Source organism: Mytilus edulis, chromosome 5 (assembly GCF_963676685.1).
Source record: "Mytilus edulis chromosome 5, xbMytEdul2.2, whole genome shotgun sequence".
NCBI lineage: Eukaryota > Metazoa > Mollusca > Bivalvia > Mytilida > Mytilidae > Mytilus > Mytilus edulis.
In genome coordinates this window covers 36,187,491-36,214,527 of record NC_092348.1, presented here as the reverse complement: position 1 = coordinate 36,214,527, position 27,037 = coordinate 36,187,491, and the positions used below count along the sequence as shown (strand labels likewise).

The 27,037-nt window shown below is 31.9% G+C and overlaps 2 protein-coding genes across 2 annotated transcripts in view; both read right to left on the bottom strand.

Moving 5' to 3' along the window:
• Nucleotides 1-21,097, bottom strand: part of LOC139523561 (putative epidermal cell surface receptor) — a 33,501-nt gene extending 12,404 nt beyond the window's left edge. Inside the window, exon 1 of the mRNA XM_071317681.1 lies at nucleotides 20,834-21,097. Coding sequence (XP_071173782.1) covers nucleotides 20,834-20,942 — 109 coding nt within the window. The 5' untranslated portion in view covers nucleotides 20,943-21,097. The remainder of the gene's footprint in view (nucleotides 1-20,833) is intronic.
• A 5,108-nt stretch (nucleotides 21,098-26,205) lies between these two features.
• The window catches only part of LOC139523559 (BMP-binding endothelial regulator protein-like), a 29,066-nt gene continuing 28,234 nt past the window's right edge, over nucleotides 26,206-27,037 (bottom strand). The window contains exon 8 of the mRNA XM_071317679.1: nucleotides 26,206-26,401. Within this exon, the coding sequence (XP_071173780.1) occupies nucleotides 26,284-26,401 (118 nt within the window). The 3' untranslated portion in view covers nucleotides 26,206-26,283. The remainder of the gene's footprint in view (nucleotides 26,402-27,037) is intronic.

Below are 27,037 nucleotides of genomic sequence, written 5' to 3'. Positions count from 1 at the left end.
CTTTATATATGATTATATGCAAGATAATAAAAAAAAAATACTATTCTTTTTTTTTTTATCCAAGGCGGTCATGTTCTTTGACGAAACATAAAATTATGCACAAACTTTATTCTAAATACTGAATTTTGGGTGATGGATCATTAAAAATAAAATACACAAAAACAACAAAACCAAACGGATATTCAAACAATGGTGTAGATATCAATTAAAGATGTTGGAACAAAGCATTAACCAAAACCCTCTAAGATTCTCTAATAAGATATGTTCATGGCGTTAATATTGAGTCACTGATAAGGTCTTTGCATCGGAACTAAACACATTTATTCTAAAAACAGTTGTTGGCATGACACGGGTTATGTTCTTCTCATATATGTTATGATGGTATGATACTAAACCCCTAACGGGAAGGATTGTGCCTGATGTTCATATGATGAAATCATAATCTTTCAGTCAGTTTAATTGAAGTCTGGAGCTGGCATGTCAGTTAACTGCTAGTAGTCTGTTGTTATTTATGTATTATTGTCATTTTGTTTATTTTCTTTGGTTACATCTTCTGACATCAGACTCGGATTTCTCTTGAACTGAATTTTAATGTGCGTATTGTTATGCGTTTACTTTACTACATTGGTTAGAGGTATAGGGGGAGGGTTGAGATCTCACAAACATGTTTAACCCCGCCGCATTTTTGCGCCTGTCCCAAGTCAGGAGCCTCTGGCCTTTGTTAGTCTTGTATTATTTTAATTTTAGTTTCTTGTGTACAATTTGGAAATTAGTATGGCGTTCATTATCACTGGACTAGTATATATTTGTTTAGGGGCCAGCTGAAGGACGCCTCCGGGTGCGGGAATTTCTCGCTACATTGAAGACCTGTTGGTGACCCTCTGCTGTTGTTTTTTATTTGGTCGAGTTGTTGTCTCTTTGACACATTCCCCATTTCCATTCTCAATTTTATGTAAAAGGAATATCTACAAATGGACATGGTTCTTATTAATTTCATTTCTATTCGGTTTTTTTAAATAGAATATCAACCACCACCTAAACCCACTCTTTTGTTCCAATACGTTTGTACTTACACATTCCACAGTGTCTTTGGCAATTTTCAAAAGCCCATGAATGAAATATTCCTAAACACACATCGTTTCCATAGTCCCCACAGTTATTTAATTTGTCAAAACACGACGGTTCTGTTATATAATTTGTTGTTGACGTTGGAACAGAACTGTAATCTGTAACATAAAAAAATCAAACTTCACATTATAAAAATGCTATAATCTAGAGTCTAAGGGTGGACATTGTGGATGGTTATGCTCTTAAATATTGTTATGCTACATTAAACTGATCATTCATTTTCAAATGAGGAGAAGTTATATGATTGACAATGAGACAACTATCTACAAGAGTTAAAATAAAGTGGTAGTAAGTAATTAGAAGCGTCCGTACGGGCTTCTTTAGTGCAACAACTATAGTGAGATATAAAACAACTCAGCATGAAAGTTGTTAACCGATCTAAACAAGAAAACTTACGGTCTAATTTACCACAAAATAATTTATGAAGTAAGATATGACAGACATGAACCAACGATAACTACTACAATACAAGCTCTTGATATAGACTGATATATAAAGATAAAACAAAGAAACCACACGATTGTTGTGACAATATCTGCTAGAAACCACTAAAGGATTAATTTAAATTTAAATATTTTCAATGGTACATATTCAAAATTTAAAAAATATATATGAAACCGAATTTCACGCAATTGTAGGATTTATTACAGAACGTCAGTAATTTTTTAAATGAGTATTTTTTCTTTAAATTTGCAGAACTTGAAGTTCCTTTTTTTTGTTATACAGTTTGAACTTATCACTCAGTAGTAAAGTCGACATAGCTTTGTGAATGGCGTATATCATGAAAATTTGGGATATTCAAATTGAAAAAAGTGAAAATAAAGATAAGCCGAGTGTCTACCATTTCGTGTTTGTATTATTTTTAATCAAATAGCACCAGAAGGGCTATGGACATTTATTTCCAAATTTTAAAAGTAGGATACATAATTTCTTAGTGAAGGTTTAAGTATGGAAAGAAAGGACGATTTTTATTGTAATCTTGGTATAAATAGAGACTGTTTGGTCACATTACTTACTACTGACATTGACAAAAGTTATACAATACTGATAACTTATAACATCACTGCATTAGACGAATGTCATTTTGATGTTTTTTCAAACTATCCTCTACTTTGAAACAGGGTATTTTTTGTAGAAAAAAATGTTCATCTTTACAAAAAAGAAAAAAAAATGTGTCTTCTCTTCTTCTTCTTTTTTCGCCTGTCCCGAGTCGCGAACCTCTATCCATTGTAAGACTTTCGGAATAAGGTGAAGCGTCCATTTTAATAAACTGGTGCAAACCATTGTTGAGGGACTTTTAAATTATTGCCTCCGCAAACGTTGAAGAAATATAATTATGACCCGAGGGTGTTTTCTGTCTTTATCGAGTTTTTGTATCTTAAAAATATCCACCGTTTCAATTTTCAATAACATTACGTTTAATATATTAATTAAATTTTTATACTTTTTGACATCTATTATTACAAACTATATACGGTATTAAATAATGAGATTTTGTATGATTGCCAATGAGAAAAAAGTTTAAATAAAATGTTTGTGAGCATTTATAGTTAAATATACAGCCAACAAAAATAAGAAAAACAAATAACCTACACGTGATATCATCGTCTATACAAGACCAAGACTGTCGATATGCGAAACATTTAAATTCAAATAATAACGGTCTAATTTTTCAACAAAACAATTTTCGAACACAAATAGGGCAGACAATCTTCATTGAAATCCAAGCATAATATATCGGTTCCAAATATTTGCATACTTTTAAGTAAACCTAACAATTACTAGCCAATAAGCACCCACAGAATTCATCACAAAAACCAAATATTGACGAAATGAATCTATTTTGAATGACATATTATAACCTAAATCAAAATTTGTGGTCGAAGTTTAGAACATTCTTTTTTTTTTTGGAATGGCTATTGTGCATCAAAACTATTGAAATTGGTTACTGCATTTTTTTTATTCTTTGATTCTTCTAACAACAAGATCATAGCACTGACAATTTTTTTTAGATAAAACTAAGTCAAGTCTTTAAGGTTAAATACCTTCCCTAATCTACTATAACAAGAGTGCACACGCTGAAATGTCTTGCCTTTTTTACTAATCATTGATATTATGTTGATAGTCTTAAATATAGAGCTGTACTAAAACTATCAAATAAAATCAGCATGATTCAAGAAAATCAAGTCATGGTCATATAGACCCAAATAAAAATACAATTACATCTTACAATCATTCAAAAATACTTAATACAGTTGACCTATAATTGCTTATAGTTTCTAAGAAGCAGACTTAACAAAGAACCAATGAACCATGGAAATCGTTTGACGGTCAGGTGAACCAAGCCAGTCAGACATGTACAGTTTACAATTCTTCCATACAACAAAAATAGTTGACCTATTACTTATAAATTGAGAAAATAGACTAAAACACCAAAACTTAACATTGAACTATGGACCGTTAAAATAAGGTCAATATCAAATAAAACCTGCGAGACTGACATCTGCATCATAAAATATTTCCATACACCAAATAGTTTACCTATTGCATAAAGTATAAGAAAAAAACAGACCAAAGCACAAAAATTTAACTATTACAACTTAACCATAAAAATAAAGTCAAGGTCAGATGACACCTACCAGTTGGTCATATACCTTACAGTCCTTATATACACGGAAAATACTAGACCTATTGCTTATAGTATCTGAGATATGGACTTGACCACATAAAGTTAACCTTGTTCACTGATCCATTAAATGAGGTCAAGGTCAAGTGAAAGTTCTTTGACAGACACGAAGACCTTGCATGGTACGCACATATCAAATATAATTATCCTATTACTCATAATAAGAGAGAACTTAACATTACAAATGCATACATTTTTTAAACTAGTAACTGAACCGTGAAAATGAGGTCAAGGGCAATGGACACGTGACAGACGGAAACTTCGTATCATGAGGCATTTATATACAAAGTATGAAGCATCCCGTTCTTCCACCTCTTCTTAAATATAAAGCTTTTAAGAAGTAAGCTAACGCCGCCGCCGTCGCCGCCGAATCACTATCCCTATGTCGAACTTTCTGCGACAAAAATAGCAGACTCGACAAAAATCATGACATCCAGAATCAATTTTGAATAGCAGATCATCAACTATATACAAAGTTGCCTTAATTCAAGAACAAAATTATGATTCTAAATGTTTCAATTTTTTTCATCAACAAAACCAAACGTTTAACATTATACAAAAATCGTGCCAATATTTAAAAAAAAAAGAAAGAAAAGGAATCTCCCTTTATAGATATGTTTAGTATATACCTGAAGCTACAATTACGTCCCATGTTCACCAAACGTAACCTCTCGAATAATATTAATCACCGGGTTTGTACTAACATGAGCAGCATGGCGGGTGCCACTTACTACTTAACCTTCCGGAGTATCTAAAATCACTCCAGGCTTTGATGGGGTTCGTGTTTCCCAGTTCTTGGTTTTCGTTGTTGTGTTTTGTATATGGTAGTTTGTTATTTTTTTTTATCATTACGCTGTCAGTTTATTTCCGACTTTAGACTAATGAGTTTGTTTATCTTTCATCATTTTCTTTATCCTTTGTTATCTTTCTCCTCTCTTTTTTAATAAGTACTAGAACACACCCGCGGGTATATACAGCTTGTGAACTGTTGTAGGATGATTTTTTTGTAAAAGATATTATGTATGGAGTATTACATAAAAGGTATCAAAAGCCCTCTCCGTTTTTCCAAAGTCCGATATTTGTTTCCTTTCTGTTAAATTCAATTATATTCTTGTTTCTAGCCTACGACCACAATTTTTTCTCCTCCTTTGCTACAATGCTTCTTTTAGTAAAAGTCAAATCAAATTTAAAATTTACACCGTTTCAAACATGAAATAAATGTAACCGCTTATATATAGACCATTATTAGTCTAAAATATATGCTTCTATGACAATCCATCAGTGCTTTTTTTTGAGAGCCTTATTAACATGCCAATGGTAGGATTTGAATCATGTATAAATGACTAATACCGACTAAGACTATCCCGGAATCCCAGGAATAAAACCATGAAATCCCGAAATCGAAAAATATATTCCCGGATCCCGTAAGGATCAATCCCAAAATCCCGAGCTTAAAAACACCCGATCCTGACTCCCCCAAAAAGGTCCCGCTTTCCGCTAATCTCTACCTTACTTTCATTTTTGCCAAATCACTATTTTCCCTTTTAACAATAAATTTTTATGCCCCAATTATGGGCATTATGTTTTCTAGTCTGTGCATCCGTGCGTTCGTTTTTTCGGTCGTCCGTCCGTCTGTCCGTCTCGTCCGTCTGTCCAACTTCAGATAAAAGTTTTTTGGTCGAGGTAGTTTTAGATGAAGTTGAGCATGTTGTACTTATTTTAATTTATATATGCAAGTGGTATGACCCCTTAAATAGTAAACATTTTAAGGAAAACAGTAAACAGAATCAGGGACTTTCTATACTAACATAGAAAATCCCTGACAGAATACAGAGAGTATCTATATGTTAAAGTAGTATAATCGTAGTTTACATGTAGGTAACGCGAAAAATAGTTGTCTTCTCTAAGGAGGTATAATAGTTGTGATTCTTGCGATCTAAACACCATGATATGGAGAACACTCTACGATTGGTTGTACTTGTGTCACATGTTTTACTTATTTTAATATATATGCATCTGGTATGATCCCTTAAATAGTAAACATTTAAAAAAAACAGTAGACAGAATACAGAGAGTCTCTATATATTAAAGTAGTATAATCGTAGTTTACATGTAGATAAACGCGAAAAATATTTGTCCTCTCTAAGGAGGTATAATAGTTGTGGTTCTTGCGATCTAAACACCTTGATATGGAGAACGCTCTGATTGGCTTATCTATTTTTCATTTTTGTTATCTATCATACGATTGGTTGTATTTGTGCATGTTTCAAACCGGAAGTCTTATCTATGACTAAAAGACAGTCTGATGACGGAATCATATCCGGACTCCTTTTTTTGTCGTTTTTCTCCCAAAATAACTCAATCTGAATAATCATAAGAATGGATGACAAATGCGACTATGCATGTTACCTATAGGACACAGAGGCATGATGATTGATTTATTGTGGAAGGAAGAAAAGCGACACACAAAATGGGGTCTTCTCGTTTAATAGTATAGATTAAGATTATTCATAACATTATTAGAAATTGTTTGATACGATTTTTAGCAATTGTAGGACATAGACATGCTGACTGCCAGACATACAAGCAGATAGATTACATAACTATTCAAGGGTAAACCCAATTAGTTAGAAAAGCCCTAGCTATAGATATATAAAGTGACTACCTGGACACAGGTAACATGTCTTCTGACAATAGACTTCAACATAAGCTTTGTATGCAGCATCTGCACAAATGGAGCTACATATTGTTGGTTCGTTGTCATGACATCCTTTAGTTGTATTACCTGTAAAAGAATTTTTTTTTTCAACAGTTAATTACAAACTCGTAAAACTAAACAAATAATAATTATTTTGATACGATATGTTTAATATATATTTAATATATTAAATATATTAAGCGCCAAAATCAAGTTCAGACATTGTTGGGCTTAATTCAAGACAATACGATAAGTTACATATGTTATCTCCTTAGCGTATCCCCTTCGAAACTTAAGGTATTTGTACACAGGAAATTGGTGTTTGACAGATTTAAAAAAAACACAGACACAATCAATACAACTAATTATTGTGGTGTATGTGCCAACTTATTATTAAAAACCCCTTGTTCCGCATGTAGGTAGAAAATATCAGTTTCAAATACTCAGAGTATCAGTTAAAATGGAAAAATTTTCTGATAGATTTTAACGGTGCTCACATAGTAAAAAATCGATCATTGATTGACTAACAGACTGATGGACAGAAGGAATAGACAAGTGATTCGAACATATCCTCAACTCCTTGAGAGGGGGTATTAGGAAAATTTACAAGGAAAGTCCTATATAGCTTCGCCTAAAAAATTATTTAAAAAAATGCATTAGAAATTTTACAGATGTAAATATTTTATACATCCAACGCGATGTTCAATGAATACAAATTTACTACGAAAAACCCATTGCATGGTATAAATGAATAATGAAATATTTTAAAGAAGATCAGCCTGTGACATCCTTCAATCATTTATCTCTCTGTCATATAATTGTAAACGAGAGGCTCTCAAAAGCCTGAATCGCTCAACTGAAGTTTTTTATGTAAAATGTTCATCAAAGTTTGTCGTTTGCTATTCCGTTATTAATGCATTTTTAATAAGTGTGGTCACAAAGCAGCGTAGAAAGTCCAGATTCAGTTATTTGTAGACCTTACTTTGCTGAACATGTTTACGATTTACACTGTCGCCCTATTTTTTTTATGAGAATCAAGATAAATAACCAAACACAGCAAACAATTTGTTTGTTTATCAAAATTGCGTTTTACCCTCATGTTTATATTGATGTTTTATTATGTTACCATGTTTATTGACGAACAATAAAATAAAACATAAAATGCACACTTCTTGTAGTTTCAATAATATTTGGCTATATATGCTTGGATAGTTTTAGAGAAGATGTTTGAAAGAAACAAACATGATGAACAAATTTTGTAAAATTACCTTAAAAAGGCAAAAACTCTTTAAGGGATTAATTGACAATTTTGAACATTTAACTATGATGAGTTCATTAAATTTATTTGTAGATCTTACTTTACTGAATATTTTTACTGTTTACAGTTTATCTTTATCTATAATAATATTCAAGATAAAAAAATTAAGATGTCCTTAACATTATAAATTCAGAGGCAATAAACTAAAAAACTGGTGTTGGTCTGATAATTTCAGCAAAAGTTGATCTTATTCTGATGAAGACTCAAACGCATTGTTGCATTGCTGAAATACCTTCGTTTTAGAAAAATAATCCAAAAACCTTTAGAAACATAATATAAAAGACACACTTTAAAGATCATTCAGCGTTAATTAGCTTACCTTGCTTCAGTAGTTTCAGAGAAGAAGATTTTTTCAAAGTAAACAATCAGGATGAGCAAGTTGTATAACATTGCCTTTAAATGACTACAATTCATTAATTGGTCAATTGTCAAATTTGGACGTTTGGCTTCTTTGTTGATCTTAATTTGATGAACATTTTTACTGTTTACAGTTTATCTTTATATATGATTATATTCATGATAATAAAAAAAAACTACTATTTTTTTTTTTTATCTAAGGCGGTAAACATAAAACTATGTACAAAGTTTATACTAAATACTGAATTTTGGGTGATGGATCATTAAAAATAAAATACACAAAAACAACAAAACCAAACGGATATTCAAACAATGGTGTAGATATCAATTAAACCTCTAAGATTCTCTAATAAGATATATTCATGTCAAAGGAATATCTACAAATGGACATGGTTCTTATTAATTTCATTTCTATTCGTTTTTTTTTTTAAATAGAATATCAACCACCACCTAAACCCACTCTTTTGTTCCAATACGTTTGTACTTACACATTCCACAGTGTCTTTGGCAATTTTCAAGAGCCCATGAATGAAATATTCCTAAACACGCATCGTTTCCATAGTCCCCACAGTTATTTAATTTGTCAAAACACGACGGTTCTGCGATATAATTTGTTGTTAACTTTGGAACAGAACTGTAATCTGTAACTTAAAAAAATCAAACTTCACATTATATAAATGCTATAATCAGAGTCTAAGGGTGAACATTGTGGGTGGTTATGCTCTTAAATATTGTTATGGAACATTAAACTTAACATTTATTTTCAAATGAGGAGAAGTTATATGATTGACAATAAGACAACTATCTACAAGAGTTAAAATAAAGTGGTAGTAAGTAATTAGAAGCGTCCGTACGGGCTTCTTTAGTGCAACAACTATAGTGAGATATAAAACAACTCAGCATGAACGTTGTTAACCGATCTAAACAAGAAAACTTCTAATTTACCACAAAATAACTTATGAAGTAAGATATGACAGACATGAACCAACGATAACTACTGCAATACAGGCTCTTGATATAGACTGATATATAAAGATAAAACAAAGAAACCACACGATTGTTGTGACAATATCTGCTAGAAACCACTAAAGGATTAATTTAAATTTAAACGTTTTCAATGGTACATATTCAAAATTTAAAAAATATATATGAAACCGAATTTCACGCAATTGTAGGATTCATTACAGAACGTCAGTAATTTTTTAAATGAGTATTTTTTCTTTAAATTTGTAGAACTTGAAGTTTCTTTTTTTTTGTTATACAGTTTTGTACTTATCACTCAGTAGAAAAGTCGACAGAGCTTTGTGAATGGCGTATATCATGAAAATTTGGGATATTCAAATTGAAAAAAGTGAAAATAAAGATAAGCCGAGTGTCTACCATTTCGTGTTTGTATTATTTTTAATCAAATAGCATCAGAAGGGCTATGGACATTTATTTCCAAATTTTAAAAGTAGGATACATAATTTCTTAGTGAAGGTTTAAGTATGGAAAGAAAGGACGATTTTTATTGTAATCTTGGTATAAATAGAGACTGTTTGGTCACATTACTTACTACTGACATTGACAAAAGTTATACAATAATGATAACTTATAACATCACTGCATTAGACGAATGTCATTTTGATGTTTCAAACTATCCTCTACTATGAAAACAGGGTATTTTTTGTAGAGAAAAATGTTCATCTTTACAAAAAAGAAAAAAAATGTGTCTTCTCTTCTTCTTTTTTTTCGCCTGTCCCGAGTCGGAAACCTCTTTCCAGTGTAAGACTTTCGGAATAAGGTGAAGCGTCCATTTTAATAAACTGGTGCAAACCATTGTTGAGGGACTTTTAAATAACTGCCTCCGCAAACGTTGAAGAAATATAATTATGACCCGAGGGTGTTTTCTGTCTTTATCGAGTTTTTGTATCTTAAAAATATCCACCGTTTCAATTCTCAATAACATTACGTTTAATATATTAATTAAATTTTTATACTTTTTGACATCTATTATTACAAACTATATACGGTATTAAATAATGAGATTTTGTATGATTGCCTATGAGAAAAAAGTTTAAATAAAATGTTTGTGAGCATTTACAGTTAAATATACAGCCAACAAAAATAAGAAAAACAAATAACCTACACGTGATATCATCGTCTATACAAGACCAAGACTGTCGATATGCGAAACATTTAAATTCAAATAATAACGGTCTAATTTTTCAACAAAACAATTTTCGAACACAAATAGGGCAGACAATCTTCATTGAAATCCAAGCATAATATATCGGTTCTAAATATTTGCATACTTTTAAGTAAAACTAACAATTACTAGCCAATAAGCACCCACAGAATTTATCACAAAAACCAAATATTGACGAAATGAATCTTTTTTGAATGACATATTATAACCTAAATCAAAATTTGTGGTCGAAGTTTAGAACATTCTTTTTTTTTGGAATGGCTATTGTGCCTCAAAACTATTGAAATTGGTTACTGCATTTTTTTTATTCTTTGATTTTTCTAACAACAAGATCATAGCACTGACAATTTTTTTTTAGATAAAACTAAGTCAAGTCTTTAAGGTTAAATACCTTCCCTAATCTACTATAACAAGAGTGCACACGCTGAAATGTCTTGCCTTTTTTACTAATCATTGATATTATGTTGATAGTCTTAAATATAGAGCTGTACTAAAACTATCAAATAAAATCAACATGATTCAAGAAAATCAAGTCATGGTCATATAAACCCAAATAAAAATACAATTACATCTTACAATCATTCAAAAATACTTAATACAGTTGACCTATAATTGCTTATAGTTTCTAAGAAGCAGACTTAACAAAGAACCAATGAACCATGGAAATCGTTTCACGGTCAGGTGAACCAAGCCAGTCAGACATGTACAGTTTACAATTCTTCCATACAACAAAAATAGTTGACCTATTACTTATAAATTGAGAAAAATAGACTAAAACACCAAAACTTAACATTGAACTATGGACCGTTAAAATAAGGTCAATATCAAATAAAACCTGCGAGACTGACATCTGCATCATAAAATATTTCCATACACCAAATAGTTTACCTATTGCATTTAGTATTAGAAAAAAAGACCAAGACTCAAAAACTTAACTTTGACTACTGACCCATGAAAATGAGGTTATGGTCAGGTGACATCTACCAGCTAGACATGAACACCTAACAATCATTCCATACACTTAATATAGTAGACCTATTGCATAAAGTATAAGGAAAAACAGACCAAAGCACAAAAATTTAACTATTACAGCTTAACCATAAAAATAAAGTCAAGGTCAGATGACACCTACCTGTTGGTCATATACCTTACAGTCCTTCTATACACGGAAAATACTAGACCTATTGCTTATAGTATCTGAGATATGGACTTGACCACATAAAGTTAACCTTGTTCACTGATCCATTAAATGAGGTCAAGGTCAAGTGAAAGTTCTTTGACGGACACGAAGACCTTGCATGGTACGCACATACCAAATATAATTATCCTATTACTCATAATAAGAGAGAACTTAACATTACAAATGCATACATTTTTTAAACTGGTAACTGAACCGTGAAAATGAGGTCAAGGACAATGGACACGTGACAGACGGAAACTTCGTATCATGAGGCATTTATATACAAAGTATGAAGCATCCCGTTCTTCCACCTCTTCTTAAATATAAAGCTTTTAAGAAGTAAGCTAACGCCGCCGCCGTCGCCGCCGAATCACTATCCCTATGTCGAACTTTCTGTGACAAAAATAGCAGACTCGACAAAAATCATGACATCCAGAATCAATTTTGAATAGCAGATCATCAACTATATACAAAGTTGCCTAAATTCAAGAACAAAATTATGATTCTAAATGTTTCGATTTTTTCATCAACAAAACCAAACGTTTAACATTATACAAAAATCGTGCCAATATTTAAAAAAAAAGAAAGAAAAGGAATCTCCCTTTATAGATATGTTTAGTATATACCTGAAGCTACAATTACGTCCCATGTTCACCAAACGTAACCTCTCGAATAATATTAATCACCGGGTTTGTACTAACATGAGCAGCATGGCGGGTGCCACTTACTACTTAACCTTCCGGAGTATCTAAAATCACTCCAGGCTTTGATGGGGTTCGTGTTTCCCAGTTCTTGGTTTTCGTTGTTGTGTTTTGTATATGGTAGTTTGTTATTTTTTTTTATCATTACGCTGTCAGTTTATTTCCGACTTTAGACTAATGAGTTTGTTTATCTTTCATCATTTTCTTTATCCTTTGTTATCTTTCTCCTCTCTTTTTTAATAAGTACTAGAACACACCCGCGGGTATATACAGCTTGTGAACTGTTGTAGGATGATTTTTTTGTAAAAGATATTATGTATGGAGTATTACATAAAAGGTATCAAAAGCCCTCTCCGTTTTTCCAAAGTCCGATATTTGTTTCCTTTCTGTTAAATTCAATTATATTCTTGTTTCTGGCATACGACCACAATTATTCTTCTCCATTGCTACAATGCTTCTTTTGGTAAAAGTCAAATCAAATTAAAAATTTGCACCGTTTCAAACATGAAATAAATGTAACTGCTTATCTATAGACCATTATTAGTCTAAAAAATATGCTTCTATGAAAATCCATCAGTGCTTTTTTTTTAGAGCCTTATCAACATGCCAATGGTAGGATTTGAATCATGTATAAATGACTAATACCGACTAAGACTATCCCGAAATCCCAGGATTAAAACCATGAAATCCCGAAATCGAAAAATATATTCCCGGATCCCGTAAGGATCAATCCCAAAATCCCGAGCTTAAAAACACCCGATCCCGACGCCCCCAAAAAGGTCCCGCTTTCCGCTAATCTCTTCCTTACTTTCATTTTTGCCAAATCACTATTTTCCCTTTCAACAATAAATTTTTATGACCAATTATGGGCATAATGTTTTCTAGTCTGTGCATCCGTGCGTTCGTTTGTTCGGTCGTCCGTCCGTCCGTCTCGTCCGTCCGTCTCGTCCGTCTGTCCCACTTCAGGTAAAAGTTTTTGGTCGAGGTAGTTTTAGATGAAGTTGAGCATGTTGTACTTATTTTAATATATATATGCAAGTGGTATGACCCCTTAAATAGTAAACATTTTAAGGAAAACAGTAAACAGAATCAGGAACTTTCTATACTAACATAGAAAATCCCTAACAGAATACAGAGAGTATCTATATATTAAAGTAGTATAATCGTAGTTTACATGAAGATAACGTGAAAAATAGTTGTCTTCTCTAAGGAGGTATAATAGTTGTGATTCTTGCGATCTAAACACCATGATATGGAGAACACTGTACGATTGGTTGTACTTGTGTCACATGTTTTACTTATGTTAATATATATGCATCTGGTATGACCCCTTAAATAGTAAACATTTAAAAAAAAAAAAACAATAGACAGAATACAGAGAGTCTCTATATATTAAAGTAGTATAATCGTAGTTTACATGTAGATAAACGCGAAAAATAGTTGTCTTCTCTAAGGAGGTATAATAGTTGTGATTCTTGCGATCTAAACACCATGATATGGAGAACACTGTACGATTGGTTGTACTTGTGTCACATGTTTTACTTATGTTAATATATATGCATCTGGTATGACCCCTTAAATAGTAAACATTTAAAAAAAAACAGTAGACAGAATACAGAGAGTCTCTATATATTAAAGTAGTATAATCGTAGTTTACATGTAGATAAACGCGAAAAATATTTGTCCTCTCGAAGGAGGTATAATAGTTGTGGTTCTTGCGATCTAAACACCATGATATGGAGAACGCTCTGATTGGGTCATCTATTTTTCATTTCTGTTATCTATCATACGATTGGTTGTATTTGTGCATGTTTCAAACTGGAAGTCTTATCTATGACTAAAAGACAGTCTGATGACGGAATCATATCCGGACTCCTTTTTTTGTCGTTTTTCTCCCAAAATAACTCAATCTGAATAATCATAAGAATGGATGACAAATGCGACTATGCATGTTACCTATAGGACACAGAGGCATGATGATTGATTTATTGTGGAAGGAAGAGAAGCGACACACAAAATGAGGTCTTCTCGTTTAATAGTATAGATTAAGATTATTCATAACATTATTATAAATTGTTTGATACGATTTTTAGCAATTGTAGGACATAGACATGCTGACTGCCAGACATACAAGCAGATAGATTACATAACTATTCAAGGGTAAACCCAATTAGTTAGAAGAGCCCTAGCTATAGATATATAAAGTGACTACCTGGACACAGGTAACATGTCTTTCGACAATTGACTTCAACATAAGCTTTGTATGTAGCATCTGTACAAATGGAGCTACATATTGTTGGTTCGTTGTCATGACATCCTTTAGTTGTATTACCTGTAAAAGATTTTTTTTCAACAGTTAATTACAAACTCGTAAAACTAAACAAATAATAATTATTTTGATACGGTATGTTTAATATATATTTAATATATTAAATATATTAAGCGCCAAAATCAAGTTCAGACATTGTTGGGCTTAATTCAAGACAATACGATAAGTTACATATGTTATCTCCTTAGCGTATCCCCTTCGAAACTTAAGGTATTGGTACACAGGAAATTGGTGTTTGACAGATTTAAAAAAAACACAGACACAATCAATACAACTAATTATTGTGGTGTATCTGCCAACTTATTATTAAAAACCCCTTGTTCCGCATGTAGGTAGAAAATATCAGTTTCAAATACTCAGAGTATCAGTTAAAATGGAAAAATATTCTGATAGAATTTAACGGTGCTCACATAATAAAAAATCGATCATTGATTGACTAACAGACTGATGGACAGAAGGAATAGACAAGTGATTCGAACATATCCTCAACTCCTTGAGAGGGGGTATTAGGAAAATTTACAAGGAAAGTCCTATATAGCTTCGCCTAAAAAAATATTTAAAAAAATGCATTAGAAATTTTTTTATTTTTATACATCCAACGCGATGTTCAATGAATACAAATTTACTATGAAAAACCCATTGCATAGTATAAATGAATAATGAAATATTTTAAAGAAGATCAGCCTGTGACATCCTTCAATCATTTATCTCTCTGTCATATAATTGTAAACGAGAGGCTCTCAAAAGCCTGAATTGCTCAACTGAAGTTTTTAATGTAAAATGTTCATCAAATAAAGGCAACAGTAGTATACCGCTGTTCAAACTCATAAATCCATGGACAAAAAACAAAATCGGGGTAACAAACTAAAACTGACGGAAACGCAAAAATATAAGAGGAGAACAACGACACAACACTACAATGTAACTAACACACACAGAAACGGACCAAGCATCAGACAAAATCCCACGAGAATAACAAATATAACATCAAAACCAAATACATGAATTTGGGATAGACAAGTACCGTGACACGTCTTATCGCAATGTCAATTTACACTCAAAAATAAGAGAAAACAAACGACGCAACGTTAAAGTGAAACACACACAGAAACGAACTATAATATAACAATGGCCATATTCCTGACTTGGTACAGGACATTTTTAAAGGAAAAAATCATCAAAGCTTGTCGTTTGCTATTCCGTTATTAGTGCATTTTTAATAAGTGTGGTCACAAAGCAGCGTAGAAAGTCCAGATTCAGTTATTTGTAGACCTTACTTTGCTGAACATGTTTACGATTTACACTGTCGCCCTATTTTGTTTTATGATAATCAAGATAAATAACCAAACACAGCAAACAATTTGTTTGTTTATCAAAATTGCGTTTTACCCTCATGTTTATATTGATGTTTTATTATGTTACCATGTTTATTGACGAACAATAAAATAAAACATAAAATGCACACTTCTTGTAGTTTCAATAATATTTGGCTATATATGCTTGTCACAATTTATGACAAAAATAAGCAAAGACCCATCGAAACAACATCTGATAAACAAATTTAATAATACTTTTAGATATTTGGATGATATTTTGGATTTCAATAATGACGACTTCAGTATGTATATTAATGAAATTTATCCTGTTGAACTTACTTTAAATAAAGCTAATACTAAGAATGACCACTGCCCTTTTCTCGATCTTGATATCTATATCATTAACGGAAAGCTGAATACTAAAATTTATGATAAAAGGGATGATTTTTCATTTCCTATCATTAATTATCCGTTTTTAGATGGTGACGTTCCCTTGTCACCATCTTACGGTGTTTATATATCTCAACTTGTAAGATTCGCTCGTGTATGTAACAATGTTTTAGATTTTAACGAGAGAAATTTATGTATTACTGAAAAATCATTACACCAGGGTTTTCGATATCACAAACTAGTCAAAACATTTACTAAATTTTATCATCGGTATAAAGACATCATTCGTAAATATAGCTCAACATGCAGACTTCTAATACGTTCAGGTATTTCACATCCAAATTTTTATGGAAATATTCTTTATAAAGCACAAAGGTGTCAGTATTCACCTCAGAAACTTACAAAACCTTTGAATAGACTTACTAAGAAGGGATATAATTACGATACTGTTGTCAAGTCATTAAAGATTGCATATTTTGGCGTTAATATTGAGTCACTGATAAGGTCTTTGCATCGGAACTAAACACATTTATTCTTAAAACAGTTGTTGGCATGACACGGGTTATGTTCTTCTCATATATGTTATGATGGTATGATACTAAACTCCTAACGGGAAGGATTGTGCCTGATGTTCATATGATGAAATCATAATCTATCAGTCAGTTTAATTGAGGTCTGGAGCTGGCATGTCAGTTAACTGCTAGTAGTCTGTTGTTATTTATGTATTATTGTCATTTTGTTTATTTTCTTTGGTTACATCTTCTGACATCAGACTCGGATTCTCTTGAGCTGAATTTTAATGTGCGTATTGTTATGAGTTTACTTTTCTACATTGGTTAGAGGTATAGGGGGAGGGTTGAGATCTCACAGGCATGTTTTACCCCGCCTCATTTTTGCGCCTGTCCCAAGTCAGGAGCCTCTGGCCTTTGTTGGTCTTGTATTATTTTAATTTCAGTTTCTTGTGTACAATTTGGAAATTAGTATGGCGTTCATTATCACTGGACTAGTATATATTTGTTTAGGGGCCAGCTGAAGGACGCCTCCGGTTGCGGGAATTTCTCGCTACATTGAAGACCTGTTGGTGACCCTCTGCTGTTGTTTTTTATTTGGTCGGGTTGTTGTCTCTTTGACACATTCCCCATTTCCATTCTCAATTTTATTGGATAGTTTTAGAGAAGATGTTTGAAAGAAACAAACATGATGAACAAATTTTGTAAAATTACCTTAAAAAGGCAAACACTCTTTAAGGGATTAATTGACAATTTTGAACATTTAACTATGATGAGTTCATTAAATGTATTTGTAGATCTTACTTTCCTGAATATTTTTACTGTTTACAGTTTATCTTTATCTATAATAATATTCAAGATAAATCAATTAAGATGTCCTTAACATTATCATGATTATAAATTCAGAGGCAATAAACTAAAAAACTAGTGTTGGTCTGATAATTTCAGCAAAGGTTGATCTTATTCTGATGAAACCTCAAACGCATTGTTGCATTGCTGAAATACCTTCGTTTTAGAAAAATAATCCAAAAACCTTTAGAAACATAATATAAAAGACACACTTTAAAGATCATTCAGCGTTAATTAGTTTACCTTGCTTCAGTAGTTTCAGAGAAGAAGATTTTTTCAAAGTAAACAATCAGGATGAACAAGTTATATAACATTGCCTTTAAATGACAACAATTCATTAATTGGTCAATTGTCAAATTTGGACGTTTGGCTTCTTTGTTGATCTTAATTTGATGAACATTTTTACTGTTTACAGTTTATCTTTATATATGATTATATTCATGATAAAAAAAAACTACTATTCTTTTTTTTTTATCTAAGGCGGTAAACATAAAACTGTGCACAAAGTTTATACTAAATACTGAATTTTGGGTGATGGATCATGAAAATCAAATACACAAAAACAACAAAACCAAACGGATATTCAAACAATGGTGTAGGTATCAATTAAAGATGTTGGAACAAAGCATTAACCAAAACCTCTAAGATTCTCTAATAAGATATATTCATGTCAAAGACCGTGAAAGAAATATCTACAAATGGACATGTTTTTTTGTCATTTCATTTGTATTTCATTTTTTTTACATACAATTTCAACCACCACCCAAACCCATCCTTTTGTTAATCCATTACATATTTACTTACATAATCCACAGTGTCTTTGACAATTGTCAAGAGCCCATATATGAAATATTCCTAAACATGAATCGTTTCCATAGTCCCCACAGTTTTTTAATTTGTCAAAACACGGCTGTTCTGTTATATAATTTGTTGTTGACGTTGGAACAGAACTGTTTTCTGTAACATAAAAACATCAAGCTTCACATTATATAAATGCTGTAATCAGAGTCTAAGGGTGTAAATTGTGGGTGGTTATGCTCTTAAATATTGTTATGGAACATTAAACTGAACATTCATTTTCAAATGAGGAGATGTTATATGATTGACAATGAGACATCTATCTACAAGAGTAAAAAATAAAGTGGTAGTAAGTAATTAGACGCGTCCATACGGGCTTCTTTAGTGCAAAAACTATAGTGAGAAATAAAACAACTCAGCATGAAAGTTGTTAACCGATCTGAATCAGAATACTTCTAATTTACCACAAAATAATTTATGAAGTAAAATATGACAGACATGAACCAACGACAACTACTGCAAAACAAGCTCTTGAATTATACTGATATATTAAGACAAACCAAAGAACCACACGACTGTTGTAAAAATATTTACTAGAAAACACCAAAGGATTAAAATTAAATTTAAATGTATTAAATAGTACATATTCAAACCTTGAGTTCGGGCATTCGTAGGACTTATAACAGAACTTCAGTAAATTTTTAAATGAGTATTTTAATTTTTTTTGTTATACAGTTTGAACTTATCACTAAGTAGTAAAGTCAACATATCTTTGTTAGTGAATGGTATATATCATAAAAATGTGGGATATTCAAATTGAATATGAAAATAAAGATAAGCCGAGTGTCTTTCATGTCGTGATTGTATAATTTTTAATCAAATAGCATCAAAAGGGCTATGCACATTTATTGCCAAATTTAAAAAGTAGGATACATAATTTCTTATTGAAAGTTTAAGTATGGAAAGAAAGAACAATTTTTATTGTAATCTTGGTATAAATAGAGACTATTTGGTCGCAATACTTACCACTGACATTGAAGAAAGGTATACAATAATGATAACTTATAACATCACTGCATTAGACGAATGTCATTTTGATGTTTCAAATATCTATCCTCTTTGAAATCAGGGTATTGTTTGTAGAGAAATGTTCCTAGATATATGAAGGATTTCGTTTTTAAATATATTCTTGGCTATCTGAAGTGTCAACTTTGTGCAAGTATTTTACTATTTCCTTAAAAGTGTACACTCACAATTATAATTAATCAGACTAAAATACTGAATAGTGTTTGTTGACTGCATGCGTTTTTGAACATGTATAGAGAAGTTATAAAAACTATTCATCTGGCAATTGAATGTAAAAAAAAAGAGTACAAAACATGACTAACATAAATAATAAAATACAGAAAATGATAAAAAAATAATAAAATAAAGAAAATGATAAAAAAAATATTATTGAGGTAAATAACATGTACTTCAATATCCTAGCGACATATCTTTATTTGAAAAAAAGTTTCAATGAAAGCGATTTTTAAGCAGTACTATGTTTTATCTTGTATGTTTCCATTGTACAATGTATAATGTATAGCAAGTTCAATATTTTGTACATGTTACAACATGTACAAATTTGCAACTTGAACACGACAGATAAAAGAATAAGTTTTTCATGATAATGAAGTGTTTAAGGAGGCTTGCGGGTATAAGATTTTCTGAAAAATATCAAACATTAATTTTTCATTACAAATTTTAGTTATTACCTTTAATAATTGTTACTTTATCATATGGTAAAAATATAATTCCAAAAAATCAATTTGTGTTGGCCCCAGGTCACTTTTAAAATGTAGATATCACTGAAAAAGCTCCAAACTATCTCCCTTTGGTGTAAAAATGCCATTTTTGGCATTAAAGTTGAAATATCTTTTTTTTTAACTCAACGGTGACCTATATTTTTTATTGTTGTTTTCGAATAAGCAGCACATAAACTAAATAATTGTAAAATCTAAGCGATTTCTTTAATTTAGTTCTTTTTTTATTTCGATATTACCGCTATTTTTCCTATTAGTTCAACAGAACAAAGGGACATTAACAAAAATGCATGCTTCTTTCGAAGGCAGATTGTGAGCGTAAATGAACGGTGACTCAATATTTTTATTTCATTTTTCTATTAAGTATAAGATAGAGTTCATTTATAGAAAAATATAGAGAATTCCTATATCAAATAAAAAAATTGATTTAGACCCGCGAGCCCCCTTAAAGTTAAATATATTATACAATGAAATATAAACGAGTCTAAATTGAAAACTACGTTCAAACCTATGATTGCGTTGGATAAACTATTTATACCGAAAAAAAACAAAAAAAACGAACTTATATTTACAATAATTACCTTGTGGATTTGACATCGTAGCAACTGTTGTCTGAACTGCTGCAATCGAAAGTGTCACCGTCTGGAAGAGAGCGACGGTGCAAATTATCAAAGCCTTAGTGATGTTCATCCTTTGCTTTACAAAAACGAAATACTGGTTAGCCTGAATATACCAGTGCCTTTTATTCTCTTGCCCACGTAAATGATTCCATTCGACAAAGTTTTAAATTTCAGGGTTATAGTGTAGACGAAATGAACAGAGAGGTCAGAAATTTAAATGAATCAACACCTATACGGTACTATAGAATTGTTGAAAATTGTATACATGTGATTGGTCATCCAAAAAAATCTGTTGAACCCGGAAACGTAGGACAGAAGATAAGTTATCTTGTCTTACGTAACGGAATTATTCTAACTTTGGCAAGAAGAACACATTACATAAATTACGTAATAAGTAAATACCATTTGTTATATTACTGCTGCTTCAAATATTTCAGAATGTAATATATATATAAAAAAATAAAAGGTCAGTTGCGAAATAAATAAAAGTATTCTTATGTATATATATTTCTTATTAACCAAATTCCACTAAATATCTTCGCAAGTCGTCGATTTGTTCAAAATGCCGATAGAGATATCAAAATATCTCAACCTGTCTGAAATATCTTGAAGAAATTTTTAAATAAATAAGTGGACGAGGGGCGAAAGATGTCAGAGGGACAGTCATGTAAATTCACAGATCGAAAATAAACTGACAACGCCATTTATACAAAATAGAAATAATAGTTCAAAAGACACAATATATAAAACTAAAGACTATGCAACACGAACCCCACCAAAAACTGGTGGTCATCTCAAGTGCTCCGGGATGTCAAACAGATCCTGCTCCATATATGGCACCCGTCGTGTTGCTAATTGTATTACAAAACCGGTAATTAGTGTTATAGTCGGTAAGACACATTCGTGAAAATGGAAGGGGTTTGTAGTTACGATATAAGGAACGTATCTGATATAATAAAATTAACGGTACCAATTTTCTTGCACCAGATCTGTGAAACAATACACCATAACGGCCCAACAACTCGTCCGTACAGTTTACGAAGGGACGATTTCAACTGCAACTATTGGTTTAAAAGATTCCTTGTGAGCAACAATCCTCTATCAAGAAAACCATGATAGGAAATACAAGCCCCGTAATATCGTGTAAATTGGAAGATACATAATCCGTATGCAAGCGTTGCTAAATTGTTGAAATTATCTTCTTTATGTAAAGTTTTGTTTTCATTCGACCCCCCCCCCCCCCCCCCCCCCGCAAATGTCAATTTCTAGAAGTAAGTAAAGATATGAGGCGGACTCAACTGTATTTGTTGTATCCTTTATCTCTAATTCGATGGGACAGATGCGTTCAACATAGTCACCAAATTTTGAATTATTAAGTGAGAGAACATCATCTATATAGCGAAAAGTAAAGTTAAAGGATATTCAATTTGCTAACTTCTTATATTTCTTCCAGAAATAATTTCTCCAACAGGCAACTAATTGGAGTTATGACTTTATTGGAACTTACTGTTAATAGACGCAAGTGTATTGTGGGATAGTTTCTCTTTGTTCCTTAAATGAAGCAAGCCTGATGTTAAGTTAAAAAAATTTTTTTTTTTTTTAATTAGGTATTAATAGAATTGCGAATGATCCTAGAAATAAATACGTTTAATCTGAGCTGATATATGACGTTAAATAGATGGTTCATTAAAATGGGTACTCTTTCACACAGTAAGTTCTAGATCGTCCTAAAATATTTCATTGAAAAATAAATAATTTACTTACACTGGCGATTATTTTAGGACTGTATTGAAAAATCATTGAATTAGGCATCTCGAATGTAGCTCTAGATCTGTGTAGTTACTGGCTTGACAAAATGTGAAAACAATGTTGGCGGGATTTAAAATGTTTGTAAGTGCTAAACCCTCACCAAATTTGTAGCCATTTTACACAAAAGAATTCAGTCACAGGAATAGACTTTGATTTCCACATAAGATGCTTCTTAGGGACAAAGAAAACCTCACTTCATAAGTAATGATATATTTGATGAATGATGTAACTTATTTTTTTTTGCACAATCTAAGACATAAAGAGACTGTAAGGAAAGTCGTCGTCTTTTTATGATACATTCTGACTTTACACCGACATACTGATCTTCTCCCTCAGTTATTTAAGTTGGTTGTTGCTAGCAAGAAATGCGGAATGGTTTAGTTGGAAACTTCACTGGCGCATTTTGATTTGGTGAACCCTCACAGAGGATTTTTCACAAATTATCAAAATCTTTCCTATCGGTGATACGCACAATCTGTCTTCTCTTTCTCAAGACACCCAGAATGTTACTGATGCATCAGCAATTTTTACGACAGGTCCTAGGAGTTGAACAGTAACTCCCCTCGCGAACCATCTTGATTTCATTACGATTTTATGTTGGCATCGAAGTATTCAAAAATATAAAATTAAGAATGGAAATGAGGAATGTGTCATAAAGACAACAACTCGACCATAGTACAGACAACAGCAAAAGGTCACCAATAGGTCACCAATTGGTCACCAATAGGTCACCAATAGGTCTTCAATGCAGCGAGAAATTCCCGCACCCGGAGACGTTCGTCCGTTGGCCCCTAAACGAATATATTTACGTTATGACTTGTTTGAAGTGTATTGTGAGTATGGTGATTTTCTGATTTTCAATCTGCATAGTTGGTTTCTTATTTATTGTTTTAACAAGTATTTTTTACGAACTGTTCTACATTTACTTCGTCCTTTTTAGATCGAATCAGTGGGTGCATTGCGTCATGTTATATGCATATTTCTGTATTGATAAATAGTGCATGCATAACATTGAAGTCGTCATCACCTTGTTTTATAGATTCAACGTCTACAAATTATTAGTCTTCTGTACTGTTCAGTGTTATAAAAAAATATTATTTTTCCAGAGATGTTGCTTATTGTAACAGTCATCATGTTCTACAAATCATTAATTTTCTCAAAGTTCATATCTACATGAATCCCTTTCTCTTTTGGTTTTGTATGTGTTCGTTTTCCATCTTCTGTATTCTGTTTTTTTTTATTTGTAATCTAATTTCATGACACTACACTATCTGGAAATTCCGGTACTGATGTAACGAAATATAAGAAAAAATGGCCCATAAAACCAGATATATATTTCATTGTTTAATTTGATTATTGGTTTCCACATTGTCGATGGCTGATGCTCTCAACATAAATATAACTTATCTAAGTCCATAACATGTGTTACAAATGTAGAATAATTATATATTGTTTATGGAAACCAAAGTCAACAGATAACCTAATGATAGTCCAATGGAAACATTTTCCACTGAATTTTATTGTCTTTGAACTATTCAAACGTTTTATTATGTTCTTTACATTTAAGTTCACAGTTATGAATTATCCGTTTCACAGATGATAGTATATATGTTCCTATTGTCGTAGCTACAATCCTGTTTCCTTTTCACGAATATGACTGACTAAACTAGACTTATTACCGGGTCATTACACTTATAACACGTGCATCACGAAGGATGCCACATAAGGATCAGGATCTGCTGACACTTCCGGATCCTGAGATTATTCCGAGCTTTTGGTTGGGTTCGTATTTTCTGTTGTGTTTTGTGTCTTTTTTCTAGACATGGGGTTGTCAGTCTATTTTTAATTTGTGAGTTTGAATGTCCATCTGGTATCTTTCGCCCATCTTTTTTTATGGTGGAAATAATTTCAAATTTGTTCTTACCAGTTGTCATTCATACGGAGACGGTACCACTTATTGTCAAATGCACGTTTATTTTGATCTTCATCGTAACATTCTCTCCAATCAACACTAGTTCTTTATTGCTGAAGGCCGTACAGTGACCTATAGTTTCTGTGTCCGTTTGTCTCCTGTGGAGAGTTGTAATACTAACATTCATACCCACCTTCTTTTAATTATAGACATGGCAAAAATATTAACAGAAATGTATAATTTTAAGAATTAATATTTATTCTAATAGGTTAACTAATGGTTCCTTATTTTTTTTCTTTATGCTTAATATGTCTATTTATCTGAAAGTGAGAGACCACAAGTGCGTTCTTTTCACGTTTACTTTATACAAACTATTTAATTATCTAGGCTAATAATTTGGCAAACATATAGTTGTGATAAGGACTAATAATAAAATGGAAAAAATAATATTTAAAATCAGAGTTAATGTAAAATACAGACAACTGAATTTAGTTTTGCCTCTGAAATCCAGCTTTCAAGTTAATATGCATAACTAGAAATATTAAAAACAATTATCAAATATTTAAATACACGGTAACATATACTGAAACATAGCTTAAACGTTTTTAAAATTGGGTAAAGTCCTTGAAATTTTGTTACACGTATTCTAATAGAGCGGCGAAAGATACCGAAGGACATTCAAAGTCATCAATCGAAGTTACCACGCTATGACTAAAAGTGGGAAAAAGAACAAAAGACAAGCAATAGTACATACAACAAATCATAGAAAACTAGACTGAGCAACATGAACTCTATCTGATGGTAAGCAGATCCTACTCCGCATGTGCCACCTTGAACTTTGTAGGTCACATTCGGGGAAAAGGAGACGGGATTGCTATTACGGTATGTGAAACATATCCGCCATAATCTATGAAACTTATATTCCATGATGGCCAACCAGCTCATGATGACGTCAGTAAAATTAACGAAGTATATATTATAAAGCTGCAGACAAAATTCCAAAGCCGTCCGTTTCCTAGAATTCAAAAATTTTAAAATGTATTTATTTCTGACGGATGGACAGGCGGATGGATAGACGGAGTCGAGCAGTATTTAGACCTGTCACTAAATGAAGCACGTTTAACAATGAAACCATATAACAAATTATATGAAGATTTACATAAAAACAATGCAGTCTTACAGCCACACACGGACTGTAAGTTGCTAGGTGTAAACATTTAATTTACTTTATGTTTACTCTTTCCTCCCAAATACTTTATAAATGTTGATAACTTGGTACTCTAGAAAGCGTTTTCGTCTACATAAGACTCAGCAATGACCCTATAATCAGACAAAATGGATCACCACTCTCTTATTACAAAAGTTCAACAGCATTGAAGAAACAAACTGTTATGGCTAGTCATTCCTGGTGATAGGAAACTGTTTCAGTGTACATAATACTTCTACATTTCGTAAACAGATTTTTTTTATGAACATATCGATGATATTTAAAGTCAATATAAGCGTGCTGACTGCTAGAAAGGTGATAACCTCAGAGAAGATCCCTGTTGCAACGATGAACTAATAAAATGGTCCAATTATATAAAACACTTCTTAAATACATTAAACAAAATAACAAATATAATAGACTTTAATATTTTTTGATAAACAATATTCTATAATTGACAGTTGCTTATGTCAAGCGAAACATCTAATTGTCTGGGTAACTAGTTATAACATAAGGTGGTGGACATTCTGGTTGACGACAGCATTTACCCGGTGGTGCTGGGTTCCAGTGACAAACGTCAGGAAGATCCCATTTAGGACATCTGAAATGGAATAAAAGTTGATACTATATCGGTAAATAGTTTGTGTTCTATTCATATATTTGAACAGAATACATTTGTTTTAAATATCACGTTTTCTAAGTGAACTATTGTCAATTCTAATAAAATCGTTTTGCTGAGTTAAAGTGACATATAAAAGCTAAGTTTCTCTCTACAATTTCCAAAAGGTGATTAACCCTGAAGTTTCAGCATTCCATAGGGAAACAGTTTTTGTCTACTTTTTCTTTTTTATTGACAATGTTGAACACATATATCCAATCTTGAGATCAAAGATACAACAAAGACATTTAAGTCTGTGTCATATTGCCATACATCTAAAAAATGACAATGAGGGTCAGTTCACGAGAGAGAGAAAATTGACGCCAAAATATTCGAGCCTCACTATTGCAAACTTTCTGTGCAGACAAATTCTAGTAGTGCCTGTATATTGAGTATATCAATCATATTGGATACGTTATTTCAGAGCTCGCATTTTCTATCATGATTTCCAGATAGAAGATTGGTCATAATGTAAAGTGAAGCTAAGCTCTCAATAATTTCAATTCCAATTGATATTATCCCTTCGCTAATTTAAACTGATGATAATAAAAGGGCTTTAGACCAACACAACTTTCAAAT